Source organism: Canis lupus, chromosome 29, assembly GCF_011100685.1.
Source record: "Canis lupus familiaris isolate Mischka breed German Shepherd chromosome 29, alternate assembly UU_Cfam_GSD_1.0, whole genome shotgun sequence".
Classification (NCBI taxonomy): Eukaryota; Metazoa; Chordata; class Mammalia; order Carnivora; family Canidae; genus Canis; species Canis lupus.
The window spans coordinates 3,629,370-3,653,680 of NC_049250.1; the positions used below are offsets into that span (position 1 = coordinate 3,629,370).

The 24,311-nt window shown below is 40.4% G+C and overlaps 1 protein-coding gene across 9 annotated transcripts in view; it reads right to left on the minus strand.

Moving 5' to 3' along the window:
* The window catches only part of PXDNL (peroxidasin like), a 432,031-nt gene that overhangs the window by 55,704 nt on the left and 352,016 nt on the right, over positions 1–24,311 (minus strand). For 8 of the 9 annotated variants that reach the window (XR_005380944.1, XR_005380945.1, XM_038579277.1 and 5 more), the window contains 3 exons: positions 20,311–20,419; positions 18,423–18,580; positions 14,937–16,446 (listed from right to left, as the gene is read on the minus strand). Coding sequence is in view for 7 of the 9 variants with exons in the window: in XM_038579277.1 (XP_038435205.1) it covers positions 14,937–16,446; positions 18,423–18,580; positions 20,311–20,419 (1,777 nt within the window). In the remaining 2 variants the exon portion in view is untranslated. Of the gene's footprint in view, positions 1–13,602; positions 13,735–14,936; positions 16,447–18,422; positions 18,581–20,310; positions 20,420–24,311 lie in introns of those variants that run through there. The other variant, XM_038579282.1, reaches the window with a different exon arrangement.

Below are 24,311 nucleotides of genomic sequence, written 5' to 3' on the forward strand. Positions count from 1 at the left end.
GGGGACCTGGAGCAGCTCGGGGGGGGCTCGGGCGGAGGAAGAGGCTCCGCGGAGGGGGCTGCAGGGCGGGAGCAGCTCGGGGTGCTCGGGGGGCGGCTCCGCGGAGGGGGCTGCGGGGGGGAGCAGCTGGGGGGGCTCGGGGGCGGCTCCGCGGAGGGGGCTGCGGGGCGGGAGCAGCTCGGGGGTCTCGGGGGCGGCTCCGCGGAGGGGGCTGCGGGGCGGGAGCAGCTCGGGGGGCTCGGGGGCGGCTCCGCGGAGGGGGCTGCGGGGCGGGAGCTTGAATCCAACAGCGCAGGCTCCGGAGCACAGGGCGCCGGGACACAGCCCAGGATCCCGCCTCCCCCGGGACAGGCAGAGGCCGGGAGGGCCCAGGACAGCGAGGACGCTCCTGCCCCAGCTGAGCAGAGCAGCGGCCCCGCCCCGGAGCCTCCAGGCCCTGCAGACGGAGAGCTCCGTGGTGACTGCAGGAGCTGACTCCAGGGCTCCAGAGCTGGCCCCGCCACTGCGGTTGTTCCTCCTGCGGCCTCACGGGGTGAACAACCCCCACTGAGCCCTGCACCAGGCCAGGGCAGAGCAGCTCCCCCAAGTGCTAACACCTGAGAATCAGCACAACAGGCCCCTCCCCCAGAAGACCAGCTAGACGGACAAGTTCCAGGGGAAGTCAAGGGACTTAAAGTATGCAGAATCAGAAGATACTCCCCCACCCTTTTTTTGTTTTGTTTTGATTTTTTCTGTTTGCTTCCCCTACCCTTTTTTCCCTTTCTTTCTTTTTCTTTCTCTTTTTCTTCTCTTTTTTCTTTTTTCTTCCTTTTTTCTTTTTTTCTTTTTCTCTTTTCTTTCCTTCTTTCTCTTCTCTCTTTTCTCCTTTTCCCAATACAACTTGTTTTTGGCCACTCTGCACTGAGCAAAATAACTAGAAGGAAAACCTCACCTCAAAAGAAAGAATCAGAAACAGTCCTCTCTCCCACAGAGTTACAAAATTTGGATTACAATTCAGTGTCAGAAAGCCAATTCAGAAGCACTATTATACAGCTACTGGTGGCTCTAGAAAAAAGCATAAAGGACTCAAGAGACTTCATGACTGCAGAATTTAGATCCAATCAGGCAGAAATTAAACATCAACTTAATGAGATGCAATCCAAACTAGAAGTCCTAACAACGAGGGTTAACGAGGTGGAAGAATGAGTGAGTGACATAGAAGTTGATGGCAAAGAGGGAAACTGAGGAAAAGAGACAAACAATTAAAAGACCATGAGGATAGATTAAGGGAAATAAATGACAGCCTAAGGAAGAAAAACCTACGTTTAATTGGGGTTCCTGAGGGGGCTGAAAGGGACAGAGGGCCAGAATATGTATTTGAACAAATCCTAGCTGAAAACTTTCCTAATCTGGGAAGGGAAACAGGCATTCAGATCCAGGAAATAGAGAGACACCCCCCCACCACAAAACCAATAAAAACTGTTCAACACCTCGACATTTAATAGTTAAGCTTGCAAATTCCAAAGGTAAAGAGAAGATCCTTAAAGCAGCAAGAGACAAGAAATCCCTGACTTTTATGAGGAGGAGTATTAGGGTAACAGCAGACCTCTCCACAGAGACCTGGCAGGCCAGAAAGGGCTGGCAGGATATATTCAGGGTCCTAAATGAGAAGAACATGCAACCAAGAATACTTTATCCAGCAAGGCTCTCATTCAAAACGGAAGGAGAGATAAAGAGCTTCCAAGACAGGCAGGAACTGAAAGAATATGTGACCTCCAAATCAGCTCTGCAAGAAATTTTAAGGGGGACTCTTAAAATTCCCCTTTAAGAAGAAGTCCAATGGAACAATCCACAAAAACAGGGACTGAATAGATATCATGATGACACTAAACTCCTATCTTTCAATAGTAACTCTGAACGTGAATGGGCTTAATGACCTATCAAAAGGCACAGGGTGTCAGACTGGATAAAAAAGCAGGACCCATCTATTTGCTGTCTACAAGAGACTTATTTTAGACAGAAGGACACCTACAGCCTTAAAATAAAAGGTTGAAGAACCATTTACCATTCAAATGGTCCTCAAAAGAAAGCAGGGGTAGCCATCCTTGTATCAGATAAACTAAAATTTACCCTGAAGACTGTAGTGAGAGATGAAGAGGGACACTATATCATACTTAAAGGATCTATCCAACAAGAGGACTTAACAATCCTCAATATAAATGCCCCGAATGTGGGAGCTGCCAAATATATCAATCAATTAATAACCAAAATTAAGACATACTTAGATAATAACACACTTATACTTGGTGACTTCAATCTAGCGCTTTCTACACCCGATAGGTCTTCTAAACACAACATCTCCAAAGAAACAAGAGCTTTAAATGATACACTGGACCAGATGGATTTCACAGATATCTACAGAACTTTACATCCAAACTCAACTGAATACACATTCTTCTCAGATCATAATGCCTTGAAATTAGAACTAAATCACAAGAAGAAGTTTGGAAGGACTTCAAACACGTGGAGGTTAAGGACCATCCTGCTAAAAGATAAAAGGGTCAACCAGGAAATTAAGGAAGAATTAAAAAGATTCATGGAAACTAATGAGAATGATGATACAACTGCTCAACATCTTTGGGATACAGCAAAAGCAGTCCTCAGGGGGAAATAGATCGCAATACAAGCATCCCTCCAAAAACTGGAAAGAAACAAATACAAAAGCTAACCTTACACCTAAAGAAGCTAGAGAAAAAACAGCAAATAGATCCTACACCCAGCAGAAGAAGAGTTAATAAAGATTCGAGCAGAACTCAACGAAATCGAGACCAGAAGAACGGTGGAACAGATCAACAAAACCAGGAGTTGGTTCTTTGAAAGAATTAATATGATAGATAAACCATTAGCCAGCCTTATTGAAAAGAAGAGAGAGAAGACCCAAATTAATAAAATCATGAATGAGAAAGGAGAGATCACTACCAACACCAAGGAAATACAAACGATTTTAAAAACATATTATGAACAGCTATACGCCAATAAATTGGGCAATTTAGGAGAAATGGACGCATTTCTGGAAAGCCACAAACTACCAAAACTGGAACAGGAAGAAATAGAAAACCTGAACAGGCCAATAACCAGGGAGGAAATTGAAGCAGTCATCAAAAACCTCCCAAGACACAAAAGTCCAGGGCCAGATGGCTTCCCTGGGGAATTCTATCAAACGTTTAAAGAAGAAACCATACCTATTCTACTAAAGCTGTTTGGAAAGATAGAAAGAGATGGAGTACTTCCAAATTTGTTCTATGAGGCCAGCATCACCTTAATTCCAAAACCAGACAAGGACCCCACCAAAAAGGAGAATTACAGACCAATATCCCTGATGAACATGGATGCAAAAATTCTCAACAAGATACTAGCCAATAGGATCCAACAATACATTAAGAAGATTATTCACCATGACCAAGTAGGATTTATCCCGGGGACATAAGGCTGGTTCAACACCCGTAAAACAATCGATGTGATTCATCATATCAGCAAGAGAAAAACCAAGAACCATATGATCCTCTCATTAGATGCAGAGAAAGCATTTGACAAAATACAGCATCCATTCCTGATCAAAACTCTTCAGAATGTAGGGATAGAGGGAACATTCCGCAACATCTTAAAAGCCATCTAGGAAAAGCCCACAGCAAATATCACTCTCAGTGGGGAAGCACTGGGAGCCTTTCCCCTAAGATCAGGAACAAGACAGGGATGTCCACTCTCACCACTGTTATTCAACATAGTACTGGAAGTTCTAGCCTCAGCAATCAGGCAACAAAAAGACATTAAAGGCATTCAAGTTGGCAAAGAAGTCAAACTCTCCCTCTTCGCCGATGACATGATACTCTACATAGAAAACCCAAAAGGCTCCACCCCAAGATGCTAGAACTCATCCAGCAATTTGGCAGCATGGCAGGAAACAAAATCAATGCATAGAAATCAGTGGCATTTCTAAACACTAACAATGAGACTGAAGAAAGTGAAATTCAGGAGTCAATCCCATTTACAATTGCACCCAAAAGCATAAGATAACTAGAAATAAACCTAACCAAAGAGGTCAAGGATCTATACCCTCAAAACTATAGAACACTTCTGAAAGAAATTGAGGAAGACACAAAGAGATGGAAACATATTCCATGCTCATGGATTGGCAGAATTAATATTGTGAAAATGTCAATGTTACCCAGGGCAATGTACATGTTTAATGCAATCCCTATCAAAATACCATGGACTTTCTTCAGAGAGTTAGAACAAATTATTTTAAGATTTGTGTGGAATCAGAAAAGACCCCGAATAGCCAGGGGAATTTTAAAAAAGAAAACCGTATCTGGGGACATCATAATGCCAGATTTCAGGTTGTACTACAAAGCTGTGGTCATCAAGACAGTGTGGTACTGGCACAAAAACAGACACATAGATCAATGGAACAGAACAGAGAATCCAGAAGTGGACCCTCAACTTTATGGTCAACTAATATTCGATAAAGGAGGAAAGACTATCCACTGGAAAAAAGACAGTCTCTTCAATAAATGGTGCTGGGAAAATTGGACATCCACATGCAGAAGAATGAAACTAGACCACTCTCTTGCACCAGACACAAAGATAAACTCAAAATGGATGAAAGATCTAAATGTGAGACAAGATTCCATCCAAATCCTAGAGGAGAACGCAGGCAACACCCTTTTTGAACTCGGCCACAGTAACTTCTTGCAAGATACATCCACGAAGGCAAAGGAAACAAAAGCAAAAATGAACTATTGGGACTTCATCAAGATAAGAAGCTTTTGCACAGCAAAGGATACAGTCAACAAAACTAAAAGACAACCTACAGAATGGGAGAAGATACTTGCAAATGATGTATCAGATAAAGGGCTAGTTTCCAAGATCATAAAAAACTTATTAAACTCAACACCAAAGAAACAAACAATCCAATCATGAAATGGGAAAAGCCAGAAATCTCACAGAGGAAGACATAGACATGGCCAACATGCACATGAGAAAATGCTCCACATCACTTGCCATCAGGGAAATACAAATCAAAACCACAATGAGATCCCACCTCACACCAGTGAGAATGGGGAAAATTAACAAGGCAGGAAACAACAAATGTTTAGAGGATGTGGAGAAAAGGGAACCCTCTTACACTGTTGGTGGGAATGTGAACTGGTGTAGCCACCCTGGAAAACTGTGTGGAGGTTCCTCAAAGAGTTAAAAATAGACCTGCCCTACGACCTAGCAATTGCACTGTTGGGGATTTACCCCAAAGATACAGATGCAATGAAACGCCGGGACACCTGCACCCCGATGTTTCTAGCAGCAATGTCCACAATAGCCGAACTGTGGAAGGAGCCTCGGTGTCCAACGAAAGATGAATGGATAAAGAAGATGTGGTTTATGTATACAATGGAATCTTACTCAGCCATTAGAAATGACAAATACCCACCATTTGCTTCGACGTGGATGGAACTGGAGGGTATTATGTTGAGTGAAGTAAGTCAATCGGAGAAGGACAAACAGTGTATTTTCTCATTCATTTGGGGAATATAAATAATATTGAAAGGGAATATAAGGGAAGGGAGGAGAAATGGGTAGGAAATATCAGAAAGGGAGACAGAACATGAAGACTCCTAACTCTGGGAAACGAACTAGGGGTGGTGGAAGGGGAGGAGGGTGTGTGGTGGGGTGAATGGGTGACGGGCACTGAGGTGGGCACTTGACAGGATGAGCACTGGGTATTATTCTGTACAAATTGAACACCATAAAAATAAATTTATTATTAAAAAAAGAAAGAACATGAAGATTCCTTTAACATCTGAATAATGCCCCAGACATACAGTCAAGGTACAGACACCAAGTGTTAGGACAAGCTCTAATCCTATAAGGATAAAACCTGCTTTAAGAAACCCTAAAGCCTAGCGCATCTGCATCGGAGACAGAGCCTGAAGATTGCATCTCCCAAGTCAGTGAGGTTTCCTGGAAAGCCTAAAGCTTTCCACATTTCCAATCAGACAAAGCATAAAGCAAAACCTATTCAATCAAAGGTGGAATCACAGTAGTTGGTGTGCATTTAAAAGTTATAAGACAGGCAAAGAAACAAAAAATGTGGTCCATATATAAGAAGGTAAGTGGTCAATAGTAATCAACTACGGATGTATGGCCATGATGTTAAATTCATCAGGACAGGACATTAAAGCAGTTACTATCAATGTTTTCAAAAAATTAAATGTGTTCGTTTGACAACATTTAGATAAATTTCAATAGAGAATTAGGAACCATGAAATATGTAAATTTTAGAACCAGTGTAACCAAAACAAAAATGTGACTTGTATGTAAGAAGAGATTGAAGGTATGTAAGAAGAAGACTGAAGAGACTGAAGGTGGCAGAAGAGTCAGTGAACCTGAAAGGGAAATTAGTAGAAAATATCCAACTTGAAGAAACAAACATACAGTTTGCAAGTGATCTAGAAATTACACTGCTAGACTTCCATTCAAGACAAATGGATACATAAGTCCACAAGAAGATTTGCATATGAGTCTTCATGGCAGCATCTTGAGAATAGATAAAAACTGGAAAGCCCAATGGCTACCTCAGGTGAATGAATAAATGAATACTTGTACATTCACAAAAACAATGTTACTCACATTAACAGCTAAATATACCATCTATTGATACATCTGACACCTAGATGGATTTTCAAAAACATGGAAAACAAAACAAGCCAAACTTAAAAAAGTACATACGGTATGATTCTATCTATATGAAGTCCTAGAACAGCCAAACTGACAGAGAAATCTGATCTGTGGCTGCCGGGGAGGGCTGAGTGGGAAAATCAACTGTAAAAAGAGGGAGGTAAGTTTCTGAGGTATGGAAATGTTCTTTGTCTTTACTGGATGATGATTACACAGGTATGAATACTGTTCAAAATCATCACACTGCACACTTAAAATGTGCATTTTATTGTGTGTTATAGTCACCATATGATTAAAAATGTAATTTTAATTTATTCAGATTTGGGGAATTTAGACAAAATACAGTAAATTGCATCCAGATATATATTTTTGGCAAATTCTGAATTTAAAAATAAAGTGAAGCATATATTTTGTTCATTATAAAGTTTTCTATATTTATTATAATTTCATCTTGTATATATCAGGAACAATTATGTTATGGGATAATATCAGTATGCATTAGTATAATATATAGTACAATATAGGATAAATTTCTTCAGTTGAATGATTATCATTGTTAAATATTCTAAATAGCACCAATTTTCAAAGGTGGGAATGAAAGCAGATTCTGAAAGAAATTCATTTCTAAAACACAATTACTAAGACTCACCAGTATAAAATCCACAAAACTGATGCTAAATTAAATGTCACTGAATGTCATGCTTAAAGTGTTGAATTTTAACATTCACATTTTTGCTAAAAGAGTGGTCTTGAGTGCCTTCTAAGAACTGGATCTCTGGGTATAACTGACTGACAACTTGATTTTTTTTTTAATTTTTATTTATTTATGATAGTCACAGAGAGAGAGAGAGAGAGAGAGAGGCAGAGACATAGGCAGAGGGAGAAGCAGGCTCCATGCACCGGGAGCCCGATGTGGGATTCGATCCTGGGTCTCCAGAATCTCGCCCTGGGCCAAAGGCAGGTGCCAAACCGCTGCGCCACCCAGGGATCCACAACTTGATTTTTAATTGGCCTCTTGTCACTTTTTATTTGCTCAGTCATGTGTTTTCCTTGTTTCGGGGCTACAGGGTTGATTGAATGAGTTTTTAATTTTTTGAAACTGGGGTTAAGGCAATGCAAGAATCAGACCCCTATGTGGTTTGCTGCACTTAACTTTTCATTCCTTTGTATTTAAAATCAGTATACATCATAGTTAAATGAGCCGCCTAAATATTTGATGGAAAAAATGATTTGGTATGGATGGACCAAAGTGTAAAAACCTAGCTTATACCTAAGAAAACTTTATCCAGTCAGGGGGTTCAAACTGAGAAGAGTTTTCCAATCCAGGGCCCTTGGGGAACTAAAATGAGCCTCGCCAGGCTGCCACACTTCCCTTAACTTCCCTTAATGGACTATCCAGTATCTCCTGAGCTGTTGCTCTGTGCTAGGCCATTCGCTCAGCTCTGAGGACACGAAGACAAATTATACAATTTATCTGCAACCAAGAAGGATATGCTCCTGGAACTCCATGGTTAAATTAATATGTTCTCTAGAAAGGCAGAAATGTGATGGAATGAAAATGACCAGGAGAAGGAAGGCTCCAAAAATGGCCTTTTGAGTCAAGTGATGTGACTTAGCGATGTGATTGTATAAAATAGCATACTTCTAAAATTATTGTTTAGAGAAAATATGATACTCAGGAATCTTGTGCTAGGTATGCCATGAAATACTGTATGTGACCTTGGGAGCTAAGAGTGAGCCATCCGCGGTACACCATATGTATAAAACAGGAGATAAGAGAGCTGAGGGAGAATGAAAAATAAATCCTGAACAGAAAGAAGCAGAGATAAGAGGCGGAGAGAAAATGCTGGGCCTCTGGAGGCCTGGCTATATTTAAACAGTCTAGTATCCTTCTGTTAATGAAAGAACAAAGTCACTCCCTCCAAAAGGGATAGGGGATGAGGACACTTGAGCAAGAACAAAGAACAGAGGATGGTTTCAAATTTGAGGCTGTTTTTGGCCAAGGGAACAACCATTCTGAGATATGAGGTGAAAGAGCACCCATTGCATACATGTGGTAAGCCCTAGGGGAAAAGGGGCATGCTAAGTAAATATGGGGGCCAAATAAAAGTTTGTTAAATCAGTGGGAGAAGAGTGTCCATGGGTGGCTTTAGGAAGCTGAGTCCTGTAAAACTACATGCAGACTTTGGAGTGTGGAGTTTTGCTGTATTTTCCCGCAAAAGAAGCTTCATAGCTTCTAGTGGATTTTTAAGATGTTCTAACATGAAATGGTTAAGCATCATTGTTCATAGCATCTGAAGTTACTAGCATGCTAACCATTTGATACAGGTAAAGGGATGATGTTGAGGAAAGGTCCTTTAAGGTAGGGTATGGAACTTGAGAGACATCTAGAAGAGTGAGAGCCAGGAATCTTGAGGAAAGAAGGCCAAGCCATGAGTAAGGTGACCAACCTCCCTCAGGTGGCAGGAAGACAGAGACAGACAATGCCGGCTGTTGAAAAGGCATCACTGCAGAGTCTGACCTTGTGATACCTCCAGGTGGGAAAAGAAGAGAAACTAAATGTTTTTGTTTCTTTAGTAGTATCAAATGAAGCAGCCATAAGATAGGTACATTTTATACCTGTACTGAATATAAATTACTTAATTGGTGGATTATAAGCTATTCTTTAAAAAAGCTGAGGCAGTTGCACATCCCTGTGATAATGGGAGACAAATAACCTTGTATTTATTAAAGAACAAAAGTAACCATATCCACCAAAAAATTCACACATTATATTTTCAAAAGAGGTTTCAAAAATAGCTTTTAAAATGGCCCCTCTGAGTTTGAGAACCTATGTTCACCACTCACTGGTTAATTAATTCCTACATTCTTCTATTATACGTTTTGCAAAGAATAAAAAGGAATGGCATGATTTTTTAGGGCCAAAATAATCTATGAAAAAGAAATAATTCATTTTCTTATGGTATTTAACTAAACAACTCCTTGAAAACTAAAAAATATTTTGACGAGAGAGGGAGAGAGAGAAAGGTAAGGAAGAGGAAGGAAGGAAGGAAGGAAGGAAGGAAGGAAGGAAGGAAGGAAGGAAGGAAGGAAGGAATTCCTACAGCTCTTGGTACTGAAGGTAGAGCCTGTGCATTTCACAGTCCTAGCAAGGGCTGTGGGTCTTTGGGCCCAAGAGAAGTGAAGTGAGCACAATAGGAACCAACGGGTTGGACACTGGTCATGTCTGCTTCTTCCAAACTCCTTGATTTCCTTTCTACCTATCAGGGCTCCATCTACAATTTCACTTAGAAAAAAGTGCCCATTTCACTTAGAAAAAAGTGCCCATTTCACCCATAAATCAGTGCTCACCCTAAGTGTAGTCACCAAACAACGTTATTACAGTATTATTGACTATTCCCCATGCTGTACTTTTCATTCTCCATGACTTATTTATTTTATGACTGGCAGTTTGTACTTCTTAGTCCCCTTTATTTATTTCACCCATTTTGCCAGCCCCCTCCTCTTGGCTTCCCTTTTTTCTCTGTTTAAGAGTGGTTTGTTTGTATGCTGAACATTGCTGTTCAGTAGTGAAATGCAAATCAAAACCACAATGAGAGGGGTGGCTGGGTGGTTCAATCACTTAAGTGCTACTTTCAGCTCAGGTCATGATCTCAGTGGCCTGGGATTGAGCCCCATGAGTCAGGCTCTCACTTCTCCCTCTCCCTCTGCCCTCCAGCCCCCAGTTTATGCTCACTCTCTCTCACTCAAATAAATAAATAAATCTTAAAAAAAAAAAAAAAAAAAAACCACCATGAGATATCACCTCACACCTGTCAGAATGGGTAGCATCAAAAAGACAAGAAATAGTAAGTGTTGGTGAGGATGTGGAGAAAAAAGGAACCCTGGTGCACTGTTGAGGGGAATGAAAACTGATGCAGCCACTGTGGAAAACAATATGGAGGACTCAGTTTTGATACCACCTTCTTGAAGAAATCCTTTCTGATTTCCTGGTTCCCACTGCTCCACAGGTCACAGGACAGGGTTATGTGGCTTATGAATCCCCCACACCCCAGGCCCTGAGTTCCTTAAGGAGAATCCAAAGTATCTCACGCATCTTACTGAATTGAAGAGAAGCTGACTAAAACAATGTCCTAGTGTGGCTTTCTTGTAACAGACCAAGTAGGGCTCAGGGCAAAATCGTCATTCGAGAGGAAAGTTGTAGCATGCTTTCCATGTGTCGTTCTGCCTTTTTAAAAGCTACCTAAAAGATCCAATGTGAAAGTACTAATAGAAGCAACCAGGAAAATCAGATTTTACTTCTGGGTGGTAAACTGATACAAGCCTTCAAAATTAAATGAAGTGAAAAAAGATCATTAGCTTTGTAGACCTGATGACATATAAAGGTGAGGAGATATATTCTGAAATATGAAGATATTATATGTGGATTAAGACTATTAATTAGGGGATCCCTGGGTGGCTCAGCGGTTTAGCACCTGCCTTTGGCCCAGGGCGTGATCCTGGGTTCCCGGGATCCAACCCACATCAGGCTCCCTGCATGGAGCCTGTTTTTCCCTCTGCCTGTGTCCCTGCCTTTCTCTCTCTCTGTGTCTCTCGTGAATAAATAAATAAAATCTTAAAAAAAAAAAGACAATTAAAGAACACCTTCTGAATTACCATTATATTATATCACATAGTTGTTAACTGAAAAAAAAAAAGATATGATCTTAGATCTAGAAGGACTTCAAGGAATTTTAGTGAAACATCTTCACTTTATAGTTGAGGAAACAAAACTAATCTAAAGTCAACCAAGATAGCACAACTCAATTTGTCCAAACAGAGAAAAAGAACCTGGGCCACCTGACACCACCTCTCTATCCCCCCATTACCCTCTGGGTTTTCTCTTAGTTTTACAGTATCATATGTAGCCCTTCTCTACATCCCAAATATTTTTAACTATCACAAAATGTCTACAGTGTACAGCATGTATCACCTATTTTAAACAACCTCTTCTTCCCTCAGAGTCCTCACTTTGTAGTGCTCCCCACTCCTGCCCACATAGGTGGGCTAATGGCCCTGGGGCTGGGGGTTCCTGCTGCAGTTGCAGCCCATCAGCTGGGCATCACTGGCGTTCACAAACAGTCAGATTTGTGATTCAGATTACATAATTCAATTAAATGTTTACATAAAATAATGAAGTCTTTGTGTGAAAGAGGAGAATATGTATTCCTGTGAAAAACAAATTTGGTTTTTGGGGAAGGATTTGTCAAAAGGAGAGTCAAACATTTATACCAATTAGTGTTACAGGACAATAAGCTATGGGGGGGATGATGGAAACACGTGGGAGTCTGTATTCATACCATCACTTCCCTGGAAAATTCCCATCCCCTGTTCAGAACTGATACACACACAAAAGATTCAGCCTGGGCATAAGCTTATGCCCAAACCAGGCGACTGAGAATTCTAATTAGCAGATCTGTAACAAAGCAGAAATAACAAAACCAGAACACAGATTTTGCACCCTCTCTTGCTGCCCAAAGTGCAAGTTACAGGACTTAATGTGGCCTCAAATGTGTGAAGTTAAAATACCTAAGACATGCGAATGCATTATTTTATTGATTCTCTGCTTTAGCCAGTTCTGAAGCTGTCCTATCATCTAAAGTATGGACTTTTTAATATTGTGGGGCAGCATTTATTTTGTTGATGTAATGGTATGCTCTACCTCTTTCCAGATTTGACTGGAGTGGTTTAGAAACAAACCTAAAACCAGTTGCAAATTAAAACAAAGAGGAAAAGAAGTAACAAATAATGGGTGAAGACGGAGACTGTAAACACAACCCAACTTACCATTTTGTGCTCACCGCTGAGTGAGTCTGTGCTCACCGCTGAGTGAGTCTGTGCTTGCTATTTTAAGAGTCACTACAAATGCTAGGGCAGAGTCAGAGGAAAGTAGCAGAGCTCAGCTTCCTGGCCTCTGGCACCTACTGGTGCTGGGCAGTCCTGGTCTCCTCTGGCTGAGGCCATGTACCAGGCTGCACAGTTCCCACAGTTCAAACTCCCGTAGAGCCAGGAGACGCCTCATTTAGGTTTCAGAAGACTCAGTGTTAATATCCCCAAGTGCACACAGAAAGCCAAGCACAGGAAGACTCAGTGTGCAGTGCACGGGCCACTGTCCATCTTGGAGGCCAGTCACTGGAGGATGTGGCCTGCAGTAGAGGGCCCGTGTCTATATTCCAGCCTAGTGCTGCATGCGGCAACGATGAGCCCCCTGCTGCTTCACCCTTGAGAACCGGAGGACTAAGGAGGACTTCGAGATGGGAACACTTTAAAGGGACACATTTCTGCTACTCTATAAATGGTGGTGAATTTACAAGTTAGCTGCAAATTGAGAAGTGGGACCCCAATGAATTGTAAAGCAAGACTTGCTCCCAGGTTTGTTCAATGTAGACAATGTGTTACGGGAAACATTTAAAATGCTGAAAATAGTGTTGCACATACTGCCAAGAGCCCATCTACCCTGTCTTCTTGCTTCACCTGAATTACTCCAGAAACTATGAAATTCCTTGCTTCCAGCCTCTCCTCCCTCCAGGACATCTTGTGCAGGTTAGCATTTCATAGAAAAGTCCTCGAGTCACTCTCCTGCTTTAAATGCAGAATGAAGATCAAACTCTCTTGCGTGGCACGCAGGGCCCTTTAACAGCCCCCCCCCCCCCATCACCTTTCTACTCCCTCCTCCACCAGCCCCACACCTTCCTGCCTCCTTCCCTCACCCTGGGATAGTGCCCACTAGTCCCATTTCATTCAACTGATCACACTCAGAAAATTCCAAGAACAGATCAAATGACATCTTTTATCAGTAGCTTGCTGTGAATCTTACACATACCTTCCATTTCTCAGCTCTGTGCTCCTGTAACATTCAATTTCCATCTCTATAACAGCCCTTTCCACGTGGATTACAGCCAGCTCCCTGCCTTCCCTGCATTCTGCCAGGCTCTTCAGAGCACGCTATTTCCTTCATCTTGGGTCTCAGTGCCTAGCACAGGGCTGGATCAGAGCAGATGATGTGCAATCTAATAGTGATACTAACAATAGAAATGATAATGCTATATATAATAAATATATCCACAGGTAACACACGTGGATTACCTGTTACGTACCAGAACGGACCTAGTATCTGTATAATTTCATCTTTGAACAACTCTGAGAAGGAAGCAGCACCTTCTCGTTTTATATGTATTCTGAGATTTAAAACTATTTAAATACTGTTCACATGCTCTCAGCGCTAATAGGTGTTGGAGTAGAGATTTAAACCAGGTCTCTATGAATCCAAAGTCAGTGTTCTTGCAAATTCAACCTGCATGATACTCTGATTTATTCTACATGTATTATACATTTTCTTTGTTTAACTTTCTACGTAAGTATGAAACAATTTCTAGTGGCATAAAAACACTCACACCCTTAGAATTACAAAAAAGGGCCTATTGTTGACAATTAGCTCCAAAATTTGCAATTCTAAGCTCCTTTGAAAGATTTCACATTAATACCATAAGCTATCAATAAGCATGTCAGTCTTCTATATTTAGCCAACTACAAACAAAACTCAATAAAGTGTTTCTTTAGTTTTTCAAAAATATTTTGGGGGAATGAAGGGTGATGAGCATGAGGAGCAGTTAGAGTTGTTACCTGGAAATGTCTCATACTTATAAGTTAAAAGGAAATTTGAATCTCACATATAGAGAATATAACCTTAATACTTTACTGAAAGGCATTACTGATGTAGTGAATAAGCCTCGACTTATGTTCTGATGCTAAATTCAGAATTATTTATTCTTTTGACAAAAACTAATTTCTGTTTTCATTTCACTACTTTGCTCTACCTAAGAACCAACGTGATGGACCATTTTATTTCAAGGCTTTATATTAGAACTTGTGACCTCATGTCAATAAAAAGCCTTGATTGGATTATGACAGAACAGGAATGCAGGAGACACCTCTCCTCATTGAGATGTATCAGCAACTACTAGTAAGGAGGCATTAATATTTACATTTGCAAAGGAGGTGGATAGACAAAGGGGTTTATAGGTAGTCTCTGGAAATCCTTCCTTTAATATTTGACTTCTGCAATAACAATTACTAAAGGCTCTGCAGGGACATCACCAGGCAACCAAATCCAACCACACAAAATGTCCTTTAACACTTCTCCCTCTCAGAAATATAAAAAATCCAAGCAACATTTGCACACTTACTTTTTCAGTTTGCGCCGAATCTCTGAATCTTTAATCTCATTTCGAAGATCCTCAAAATTTTCAACGGAAGTCAAATTGCAGAAAACTCTGAAGTCAGCGTAGGGAGGGAGCCCGTGGTCTCGCCCCCTTTGAATGTTGGTGGCAGCCAAGTCCAGGGCCACAGAATGGGCGGTGGAGAAAAGCTTCTCAGTCAGCTCTAAACTGAGCAGTTGGGAGGGTACCCGCAATTTAGCGGCCACGCCAAACAGCCCGCGAAGGAGGGGATCGATGCCACCTTCCTCGATTATCCTGGACGGTGAGAAGAAAGCTTCATGGAGGGGAAGATGGCCTTCGGGGATTTCCCCGAAAGTGTCGTTCAGTCGGTAAAGAATAGGATTGATCAAGGTGTGACCAAATCTGAAGGCTGCAGTAGCAAAAGAGTTGATGATCCCCGCGTTCACACTCGGGTCGTAGCCCTGGTAGTCCCGCAGCATCCTCATGCCCGGCTCCCCCAGGATCTTGGGCAGCCAGTGGCTGTAGGTGATGTGCTGCAGCTGGGCACCCACGATCTTCCTGGCTTCGTGGTAAAGGGTGTCTCCGTCCCAGTGGGGGTTCAGGGCAGACAGCGCCGCGGCCACCCTGTTGTGCTCGCGAAACCACAACGTGTGCATGGCTGTGAGGGCCAGCTGCTCGTTGGCCCTGCGGTCCCCCGCTAGGAAGCAGCGGCTGCGGCTGCGGCTGCCCTGCTCCGGCCTCGTGCACTCGGGGGGGGGGCCCGCAGAGAAGGGCAGCAGGGGCTTCCCGGAAGGGGCCCAGGGCAAGCCGGTTCTCAGGAGGCCCCGGGGCTCTGAGAAGTCTCGCAGGACGAGGGATTCCCTGTCCGAGCTCCCGTAGACGTTGGAGGCATCGATGTAGGCCGTGAGCTGGTTAATCTGCTCCCTGGCGTAGACGGAATTCATCACCAAGGAGGTCACGCCGCTGCCGCAAACGGGGCTGGAGCGTGCAAAGAACATGCAGGGCGCCCGGGTGCCCCGGGGGTCAGCGCCCGGGATGACGATGGGGAAGCAGGGAGGGTCGTCGGTGCACGCGGCGCTACACGGCCGCCCGTCGGAGAAGCGAGAAGTGCTCAAGGCAGGCACCGCGTGGCCCAGATCGTGGTCCAGAAACTGGCCCCACTGCATGAGCATGTGCGTGTACCGGTCGTCGGGGGTGACCGCGGCCGCGGCCGCCAGCTCCGTGGAGACCAGCCTGGGTGGCGGCAGCGGGGGGGGACCCGACGGGCTGCGACGGCCGACCCCACGCGGCAGGTTGAAGCCGTTCTCGTAGGCAGGCTTCAGGACGCGCTCGAAGGCGGTCAGGGACGCACCCCACGTGGGGTGCTGCAGGTTGTTGCACGTCCCGTCCTGGGCTCGGTACTTCTGATGGAAACACATGTCGGAGCAGTTGGGCACTGGCCTGTGGGCTGTACATCCAGATAAGTTGGCGATGAGGCCCAGGTAGCGTGGGGACACCAGGTCATTGTACCGGAATTCTGCAAGGCAGAGCAACAACAGCAGTGAGGAGAGCTGTCCTTGAGGTGGAGTGACGGAGGGACCTCGAGCCCAGGTGCCATGGGGACGGGCCACTCCAAGTGGGCAGAAATCTCTCCCAGATCCTTCAACATTTCATTAGGATAAAACAGAAAGTTCTAATAAAAAGGGGGGTGGGGGATGCCTAGTGATGTCTCTCTCATGAGCAATGATTAACTGCTAGAACAAACAGAAATGGAGAGACATGTCCCAGTTCCCATCAAACTCTTAGTTCTGTGCCTTTACCAATATAATTTCGTAAGGATCTGTTAAGTCCTCATCACAAGGTTGTAATATGCATATTTTCCATTTCAGAATTCTTTCTTTCAGGCTTTAGGCTCCTAGAAGACAGGGTCTATAATGTGCTAGTGTGGATGGTGTGATATTAACCTGTGTGATAGTTGATATGAAGGGATTAAGCAGTAGCTTTTAAACCACCATAAGCTGTCATTCTCCAGGGAACCTGCAATACAACCTGGAGGTATTTGGGAGCCACTCTTTTGACAGAGCTTAAAGTTGCAGCATAATCCTAAATCTACAAAGACTATTCACTAAGTCCTGCTTGCTAAGAGTTATTATCTCTAATCATCAGAAACTGGCTAATGATACCAGGACCGTTTGTCCTGTAAGTCCTGCAAATTGGTCTCTGGCTGGACCCTGAGATAGCTTAGTCTTGGATAGATACAATAATCTTCCTATGTATAAAGACATGGGTCCTGGATTCACTTTTAGGGCAAAATTATCCTGGAGGGAAAAAAAGGCCTTTAACTTTACAAATAATAAGAGAGGTAGAACAACATAGTGTTTTTTCCGTGAGAAAATTTTGTTAAAGTCCTTGAATATTTTAGATTAGAATATAAACAGTTTGGTAATGAACATCATGAACAATGGATGCACATGTTAACAAAGCTAAATCTCTTTATATTGATTGTTTATTTTCTAGTTTGAATTTAGACTAAGTTATTCTCGAAAGTTGTTTCTTCTAATAGATATGTATGAGAAGAGAACTCAAAGGCCCATTGTCCTGACCTGGAGCTGAGGAATATTGTAGAACTGAGCTTTTTGCAGAGCTGACCATGGCTAACTCATCCTTAGTGAGATTCAGAATTAGACAGAAATTGGATTCAAGTGCTAATATGGACTATATGGAAATTTCACTTGGATATTCTAGTTTAGGAAACTCTGAAACCCAAGACATAGTATAATGGATCACTAGAAGCTAATAAATAGAGCTTTGTAGTAATTGCATAGGGCACCTAAGGGGTGAGCCAAGCACAGAAGGTGCCTTGTGCACTGTATCTTGGTTTATTTTCTGATGGGGAATAAAGAAAGGGTAAACCTCTAGAAGTTGCTGTTGTGCTCACAGAACAAATAATGTATAGCAAAGGATCACATTTTTACTTTAAAGAGAAAGATTAGAAAATCAGAAAGATTTGTGTATCATTCTCATTCGGCATTTAGTAAGTAAAGTCTGGTTTTGGGGAAAAACATACATGAGAATGTCAGTATAGCAACAACAACAACAAAGACTGGGAAGGATACATATAAGTAGAGGAAGGTATTCAAATAAGTTCACTGAATGATTTAGATGATTCCAGTAATAAGCAGAGGAACATTACCCTGGGAATAAAGTCTTTTTCATGGAAGTGGGAACATCTTCTGGATTAAAAAAGTAAAGTGGGACCCCTAGATTTGCTAGACATATGTAGCTGATAGAAGCTGACAGGTTTGAATATATATATATATATATATATATATATATATATATATATCATCCTTTCTTTTGAATTACAGTTCTTATGAGAAACATCTGCATTCATTTGGTAAAGTGGTAAATTCATTTCTAAATTACATGGTGTTTTGGAGATTAAAAACTGAGGAGTGATCAGTTTTGCTAATGACGGTAGGCTGAGAACAGAATGTCCCCTCAGAAACTGACCTCTACCCTCCAAATCAACAGTAAGCCCCTGCTTCACATGTTCCTGGATCAGCAGAAGTGTGTGCTCAAAAATCTCCCCAGCTCTTGCCATCTCCACAGTAAATGGGTCATGCGGATAACGAAACTGAGCCAGCAGATCACTAGGGGTGCGAGGTTTTCTGCAAATGACAAAAGACATTACTGTTCACAAGGCAAAACTGCAGAATCCATGAATCTCAGTGTGCATTTAAGAATACATTTCCCAAACAATCAAGAAAAAGAAAAGCTTCCCTACCAGAAAATAAGCTTCAAAGAGGGAGCTGAGAGCTCTTCTCCTATTTTGTTAATGAGGGATTCCTAAAATGCCAGTGACAGTGCTAAACTCAAAAGATATATTTTTAATGAATAGGTGAATTAAAGAATAGTTTTCTATAAAAGGTAGTATCTATGGTGAAAGTTATAAACTTGTGGAGTCCACACATAGTTCTTAGGGGGCTCAGTAAACCCTCTGAAACAGTGTGCTATACACTCAGTTTCTGGTTGTTGGCCTTGTCTGTCTTCTCTTTACTCAAATGTAACTGCCTGGAAATTCCTGCTCACCTTAACATGCTACTCATGTATTGCTCTCCCTATAAAATCTCCCTGGTAACTCTTGACAATGACTTCTGTATGCTCACAAACATCTATTACATACCCAACAGGATGTACTTAAATTGTTGACATATTGTGTCTTCTACTACAGAGAGACTGTGTCAGGGGCAAGATGGTGCCTTATTCATCTTTATATTCCACATACCAAGCCTACCGACTAGCACACAGTAGTGGTTTATACACATTGAAGAATTGAACTAAATAAGTTAAAAGAATATTAGTCATCCAGAATATGAAACTGTTTTACAGATTTTGGTCAGCTAAGGCAAGTCTGGTCCTCGATGTCTGGAATCATAATAACTTTAGATCATAGAATAATAGTAATGATATTAACAGTTCACTTTAATTAAGCCCCTTCTATGTGACAGACACTATTGAAGCACTTTATCTGTACTAACTTCTTCAATCTTCCAGCAAGTATGTCCGTGAAAGAGATCTTATTGTTATCCCCGTTTCACAGTCGAGAAGTATGAAGTACTAAGATGTTTAGTCACTTGCCCAAGGTCACTCAGATAGAAAGTGATGAAGTGAGGAATCACAGTAAGAATATAAATAAGCTGCATGGCTCCAGAACACAAGTCCATGATCGGAAAGCCATGCTCTTTCTGAGTATGCAGGGAAGTGTTATACTAGACTGTGGCATTATAAGGTATTCCTTTTAGACCAACAGCTGCAAAGACTGTATGCATATTTTATTTGACTTCAAAGAAAACAGTCATGTTTTCTCTGATAGGTTCAGGTGATGCAAAGCATCCCATATACCTCCATCAGGACTGATGGGGACTTCATAGAACCAGAACACTTCACTACTCTAAAGATGTTCTGATTCAAATTAAAATATATCAAAATATTACATGTCCTAAACAAAGCTTTCACCTGTGAGCTATCAGCTTATGACCAGATGTGTTCAACTTGACAATTACTTTCAATTCCTGGATTGGGAGAAGCACTGAGTCTGACACTGGTGGATGATGACCTAGCAGAACCCATTACCTGGTACCTATTGTGGGACCATAGAGAGTGGGTCTGTAATGTAAATTTATGCCATTTAGATGCTATGGGAAACAAGTTGCATTCTCTTTGAGACTGAGCTGGCAATGGTGGCTAGCCCAGAGGGTGATAACAGGCACACAGACTAAAGAAAATACCCGCTTTGGCAATCTTATGCACTATGCCTACTGTGATTTATGGAGATTATAAAAACCAAGTAGGACTGAAGTGAAAACAATTTTGTAATCAAAATAAAATAAATTCTTACTGTGAAAACAAATGTCTTCGTGTGGAGTTAATTGCACTGTCAACCCTCTGTACAGCATCAAGAATGGATGATTCAACAAAGTCATCGCCAGCTTGTCTACCCTGTATTGCTTTGAAAATCAATTCCATGATTAAAAGTATCAAACAAACCTTGAAGTTAGGAATGATCTCATATAAATGGCATTACAGAAACTTCCAAGACAATAAAAATGTAATACAGTGTCCACATGATACTGTCCATTGCAGAAGAGTAGATAATTATCCTGAAGCAAAGCTTCCAGCAACAATAACAGCATTATTTAGGGAACTAAAGCATTCCAAAATCTAGTATAACTATGTGAAATATTTCCTTTTTTTACAACATTGATTCAAATGGGATTTAACTGTGTTAGTAATTTGTCATCTTCAGAAAGGTATGAAATGCCTATCTTTCCAGCCACCTTGCTTTAATGTTAAACATTAAACTAATAAATATTACCACATCCCTGTGGAGATTTCTTAAAGCAATAATTGGTCAGCTAAGGCAAGTCTGGTCCTCGATGTCTGGAATCATAATAACTCTCAGTAAGATTTCTGTGAAAATTAATTCATGTTGTTTCTATAGCTCTTCAGTGTGTGAGAATTCTATCAAGTTGAATATTATAGATGAAAGAAGCTTTTAAGTTCAACATATTAAACCATCTCCAGATGATGGTTTAGGAAATTTATGGTAGAGGGGAAAAATGCTAATAAAAATGATTATGGATATTAAAAACTCATATTAGAAAAATAATATCCATATTATTTAGTTCATTTTTGAGAATATTAAAAGTATAATAAGAATTTATATGACATAATTAAAGTAATAACTTCTTAGCACTGTTGAATTTTGAACGCAAGAGTAAGTATAGCCCCCAAAATTGAATTTTAAAATAATGTCATTAAGGAGATATAATGAAAAGTCTAAATAAAAATAGGAAATTGTATGGATTACATAGTACCATATAGAATATATATCATATACTATATAATACAGTGTAATATTAAAAGATTATATATGTATATGTCTATAAGTATATATGTATGTTTACATATTTTGCAACAGAGGAACACAAATAGTATTCCACATTTGGTTTTTATTTAAAAATTCCTTTATTTTAAGACAATGTATATATATACTAGATTGGTTCATTGTCCTAAAAAGATCACTAACATAAAAAATTTCAAGAAAAAAATACCAGTGATTTACATATTATTAGAAAGCCAGTAAATCAAGGTTTCTGTGAAAGACATTCTTTATAAACTAGATTATGGGCAGTAGTTATGAGTTGGAGTAGTTATGAGTTGGAGTAGTTATGAATTGTCAATTCAATTCAGTCTTTATCATGACCACAATATTAAAGCTCCAGAAGGTCAGTTTTACCTCTCACAGTTCAAAAATCACACTGGATTAACTATACATTAGCGAAAGATAATTGAGAGAAAACAAAGACAAAGTGATTAATTTGATTATATGAAAATTAACAATTTCCATTCAAGGAAAGACATAAATAAAAAAGTAAAAAAGTCCTAGACAAATAACATAATAGGTAAAATATCTATAATTTCTAAACTGATACAAAGTTAATATTCTATTTTATTCAAGAGATTCTTGAATGCATTAAGAAAAAATGCATATAGGCAAGTTATAAAAGAGGAAAGTTATTAAGTTACTAAGTATATGACAGATGTTGAAAACCACTTAAAACCTAGAAATAAAATTTAAGATATCAATGAAGTACCATTTTGTGCTTATTCTGGCAAAAATAAAAAAGCCGATTACTGTCAAGTTTTGGCAGGGGTGAGTGTACACCAGTAAGCTGGTGAGAACGTAGAATTGATGCTCCTATTTCCAAGATTTTGTTTAGGGATTTTATATATATATATATATATATATATATATATATATATATATATTTTTTTTTTTTTTTATTTATTCATGAGAGACACACAGAGAGAGAGAGAGAGAGAGAGAGAGGCAGAGACACAGGCAGAGGGAGAAGCAGGCTTCACGCAGGGAGCCCGATGTGGGACTCAATCCCGGTCTCCAGGATCAGGCCCTGGACCGAAGGCAGCACCAAACCGCTGAGCCACCCGGGCTGCCCAGGATTAAATATTTTTGATTTTGTTTTTACTTAGTAAAATGACATATGTGCACCCACCACCACCACTTAGCAATCTCATTCCCGTATAAATATCTAGAGAAATTCTTATGCAAATCCATAAGGAGTATAAACGAGAATGTTCAATGCAACTTTGGAAGGAATTAGGGAAAACTGTCAGCAATGGAAGTGTGGGTAAGAAAAATGTGGTGGATGTACGGTATGAAATAAAATGCAACGTTAGAATCAGCCGGATGGACACATGCATGGATGCTAAAAAAGAGTGCCTAATGTAAAAATCAGAAAGTTGAAAGAGATTACCATAGAATGATTTAATTAAATATATAATAAATGCATTATAGTTGTTACATAACATAGCATGATGGGAGTGGGGTATTGGCTTATAAGGAGATGGATTAATTAATCGATCAGTTAAGCAATCAATCAGTATAATTGCCATGATTATGAGAAATCCTAATATTCTCAGTACACCGGACATGATATACTTTGCAATAATTCAAAGGTAAGTCAGTAAGAAAGAGCCTACTGAATTTGTTACTTTTACTTGGAAATAAAGAAACCAAGATCAATCAAATCAATCAATCAATCTGTGCCAGCCTGTAGGCTCACAAGATGTTAGCCTTTTCTCTATTGTTCTCCTTTCAGTCCTTCACTTGTGAACTTCAAGTGTAGAGAGTGCCATCAATGATGTGTTCTTATTATGACAATTACTGCCATTGGATCCTTGTACCTGTGTGCATAATATGCAATCAAAGGTCTGTCAAAGGTTGTGTGTAGGACTGAGTTATCACACAGCAGACAATGCTAGCCAAAACTCAAAAGGCTATTCATTGTGGCAGACAGAACTTGGAAGGAATATTTAAATTTTGGAAAAGTATCAATTAACATGTTAATCTGATTTTATATGTTTGATAATTTTGCTTTTATTCGGTTTATAAAATAGTTTTAGCTATTATGGTTGTATAGAATTTACAAGCATAAGGAGTTTTAAACACCTATTCTTCATCTTTTGACTCATTCATAAAATGGAAATAGTTAAGACTTGTTCAACATATGGTTTAACAAAACATATAGTTGGGCCAAATATGATTATTAAATAAAACAGGCATGCAAAGTTCTTTGAAAATGACATGTCACAATGTAAATATAAGATGCCTTTCAGTGACTATTATGTTCTAAACCCCTAAGTAATCCATATCCTCACTAATTATCCATTGCGACTGTGTTGTCCTGTCATTTCTTCAACTCGACCTCCTTTTACTTTATTAATAAGAGACCAACAAGTGTGGAGATGTGAGATGGAGAGGAAAATAACAAGAAAAGTAACACAATATGTAAACATTGTCTAAAATAATTAAATTCTGATGTGCACAAATAGAAAGCATATAAAAGCTGTTTGTTCACAGATTATTAAAAGTACATTAAATATGTAGCATGTTCACACAGAAAATATTTGTGGTAACAATAACTCTTTCTCACTTATGTCATTTAAATTATGAATTTTTTAAGGTCTCATGGTTTTATGATAAAATAAAACTAACCTTTTTATTATTCATTTAGTCTCAGTACTGTTTTCTTTGGTGTGGTACAAATTGCAAAAAAGATTTCCATAAATGTTTCCAGAAGAGCACTGTGTTATGCAAAATGAATTCAGTTTATTGGGGCACATTAGAATCAAACAACACTGTTAATATTTTATTTGTCTTAAAAACTACCTCAAGAAATGTTGTAGGGATAGAATGATAGGAACATTGAGTATATATTCCATCTTTTAGTGCAAAATTTTGCAGAGGGGAAGGAAGAACTAGATCATCTTCTTTTGTTAAGTCTTGGGGTTAAAAAAGGAGAAAAATCCTCAGTA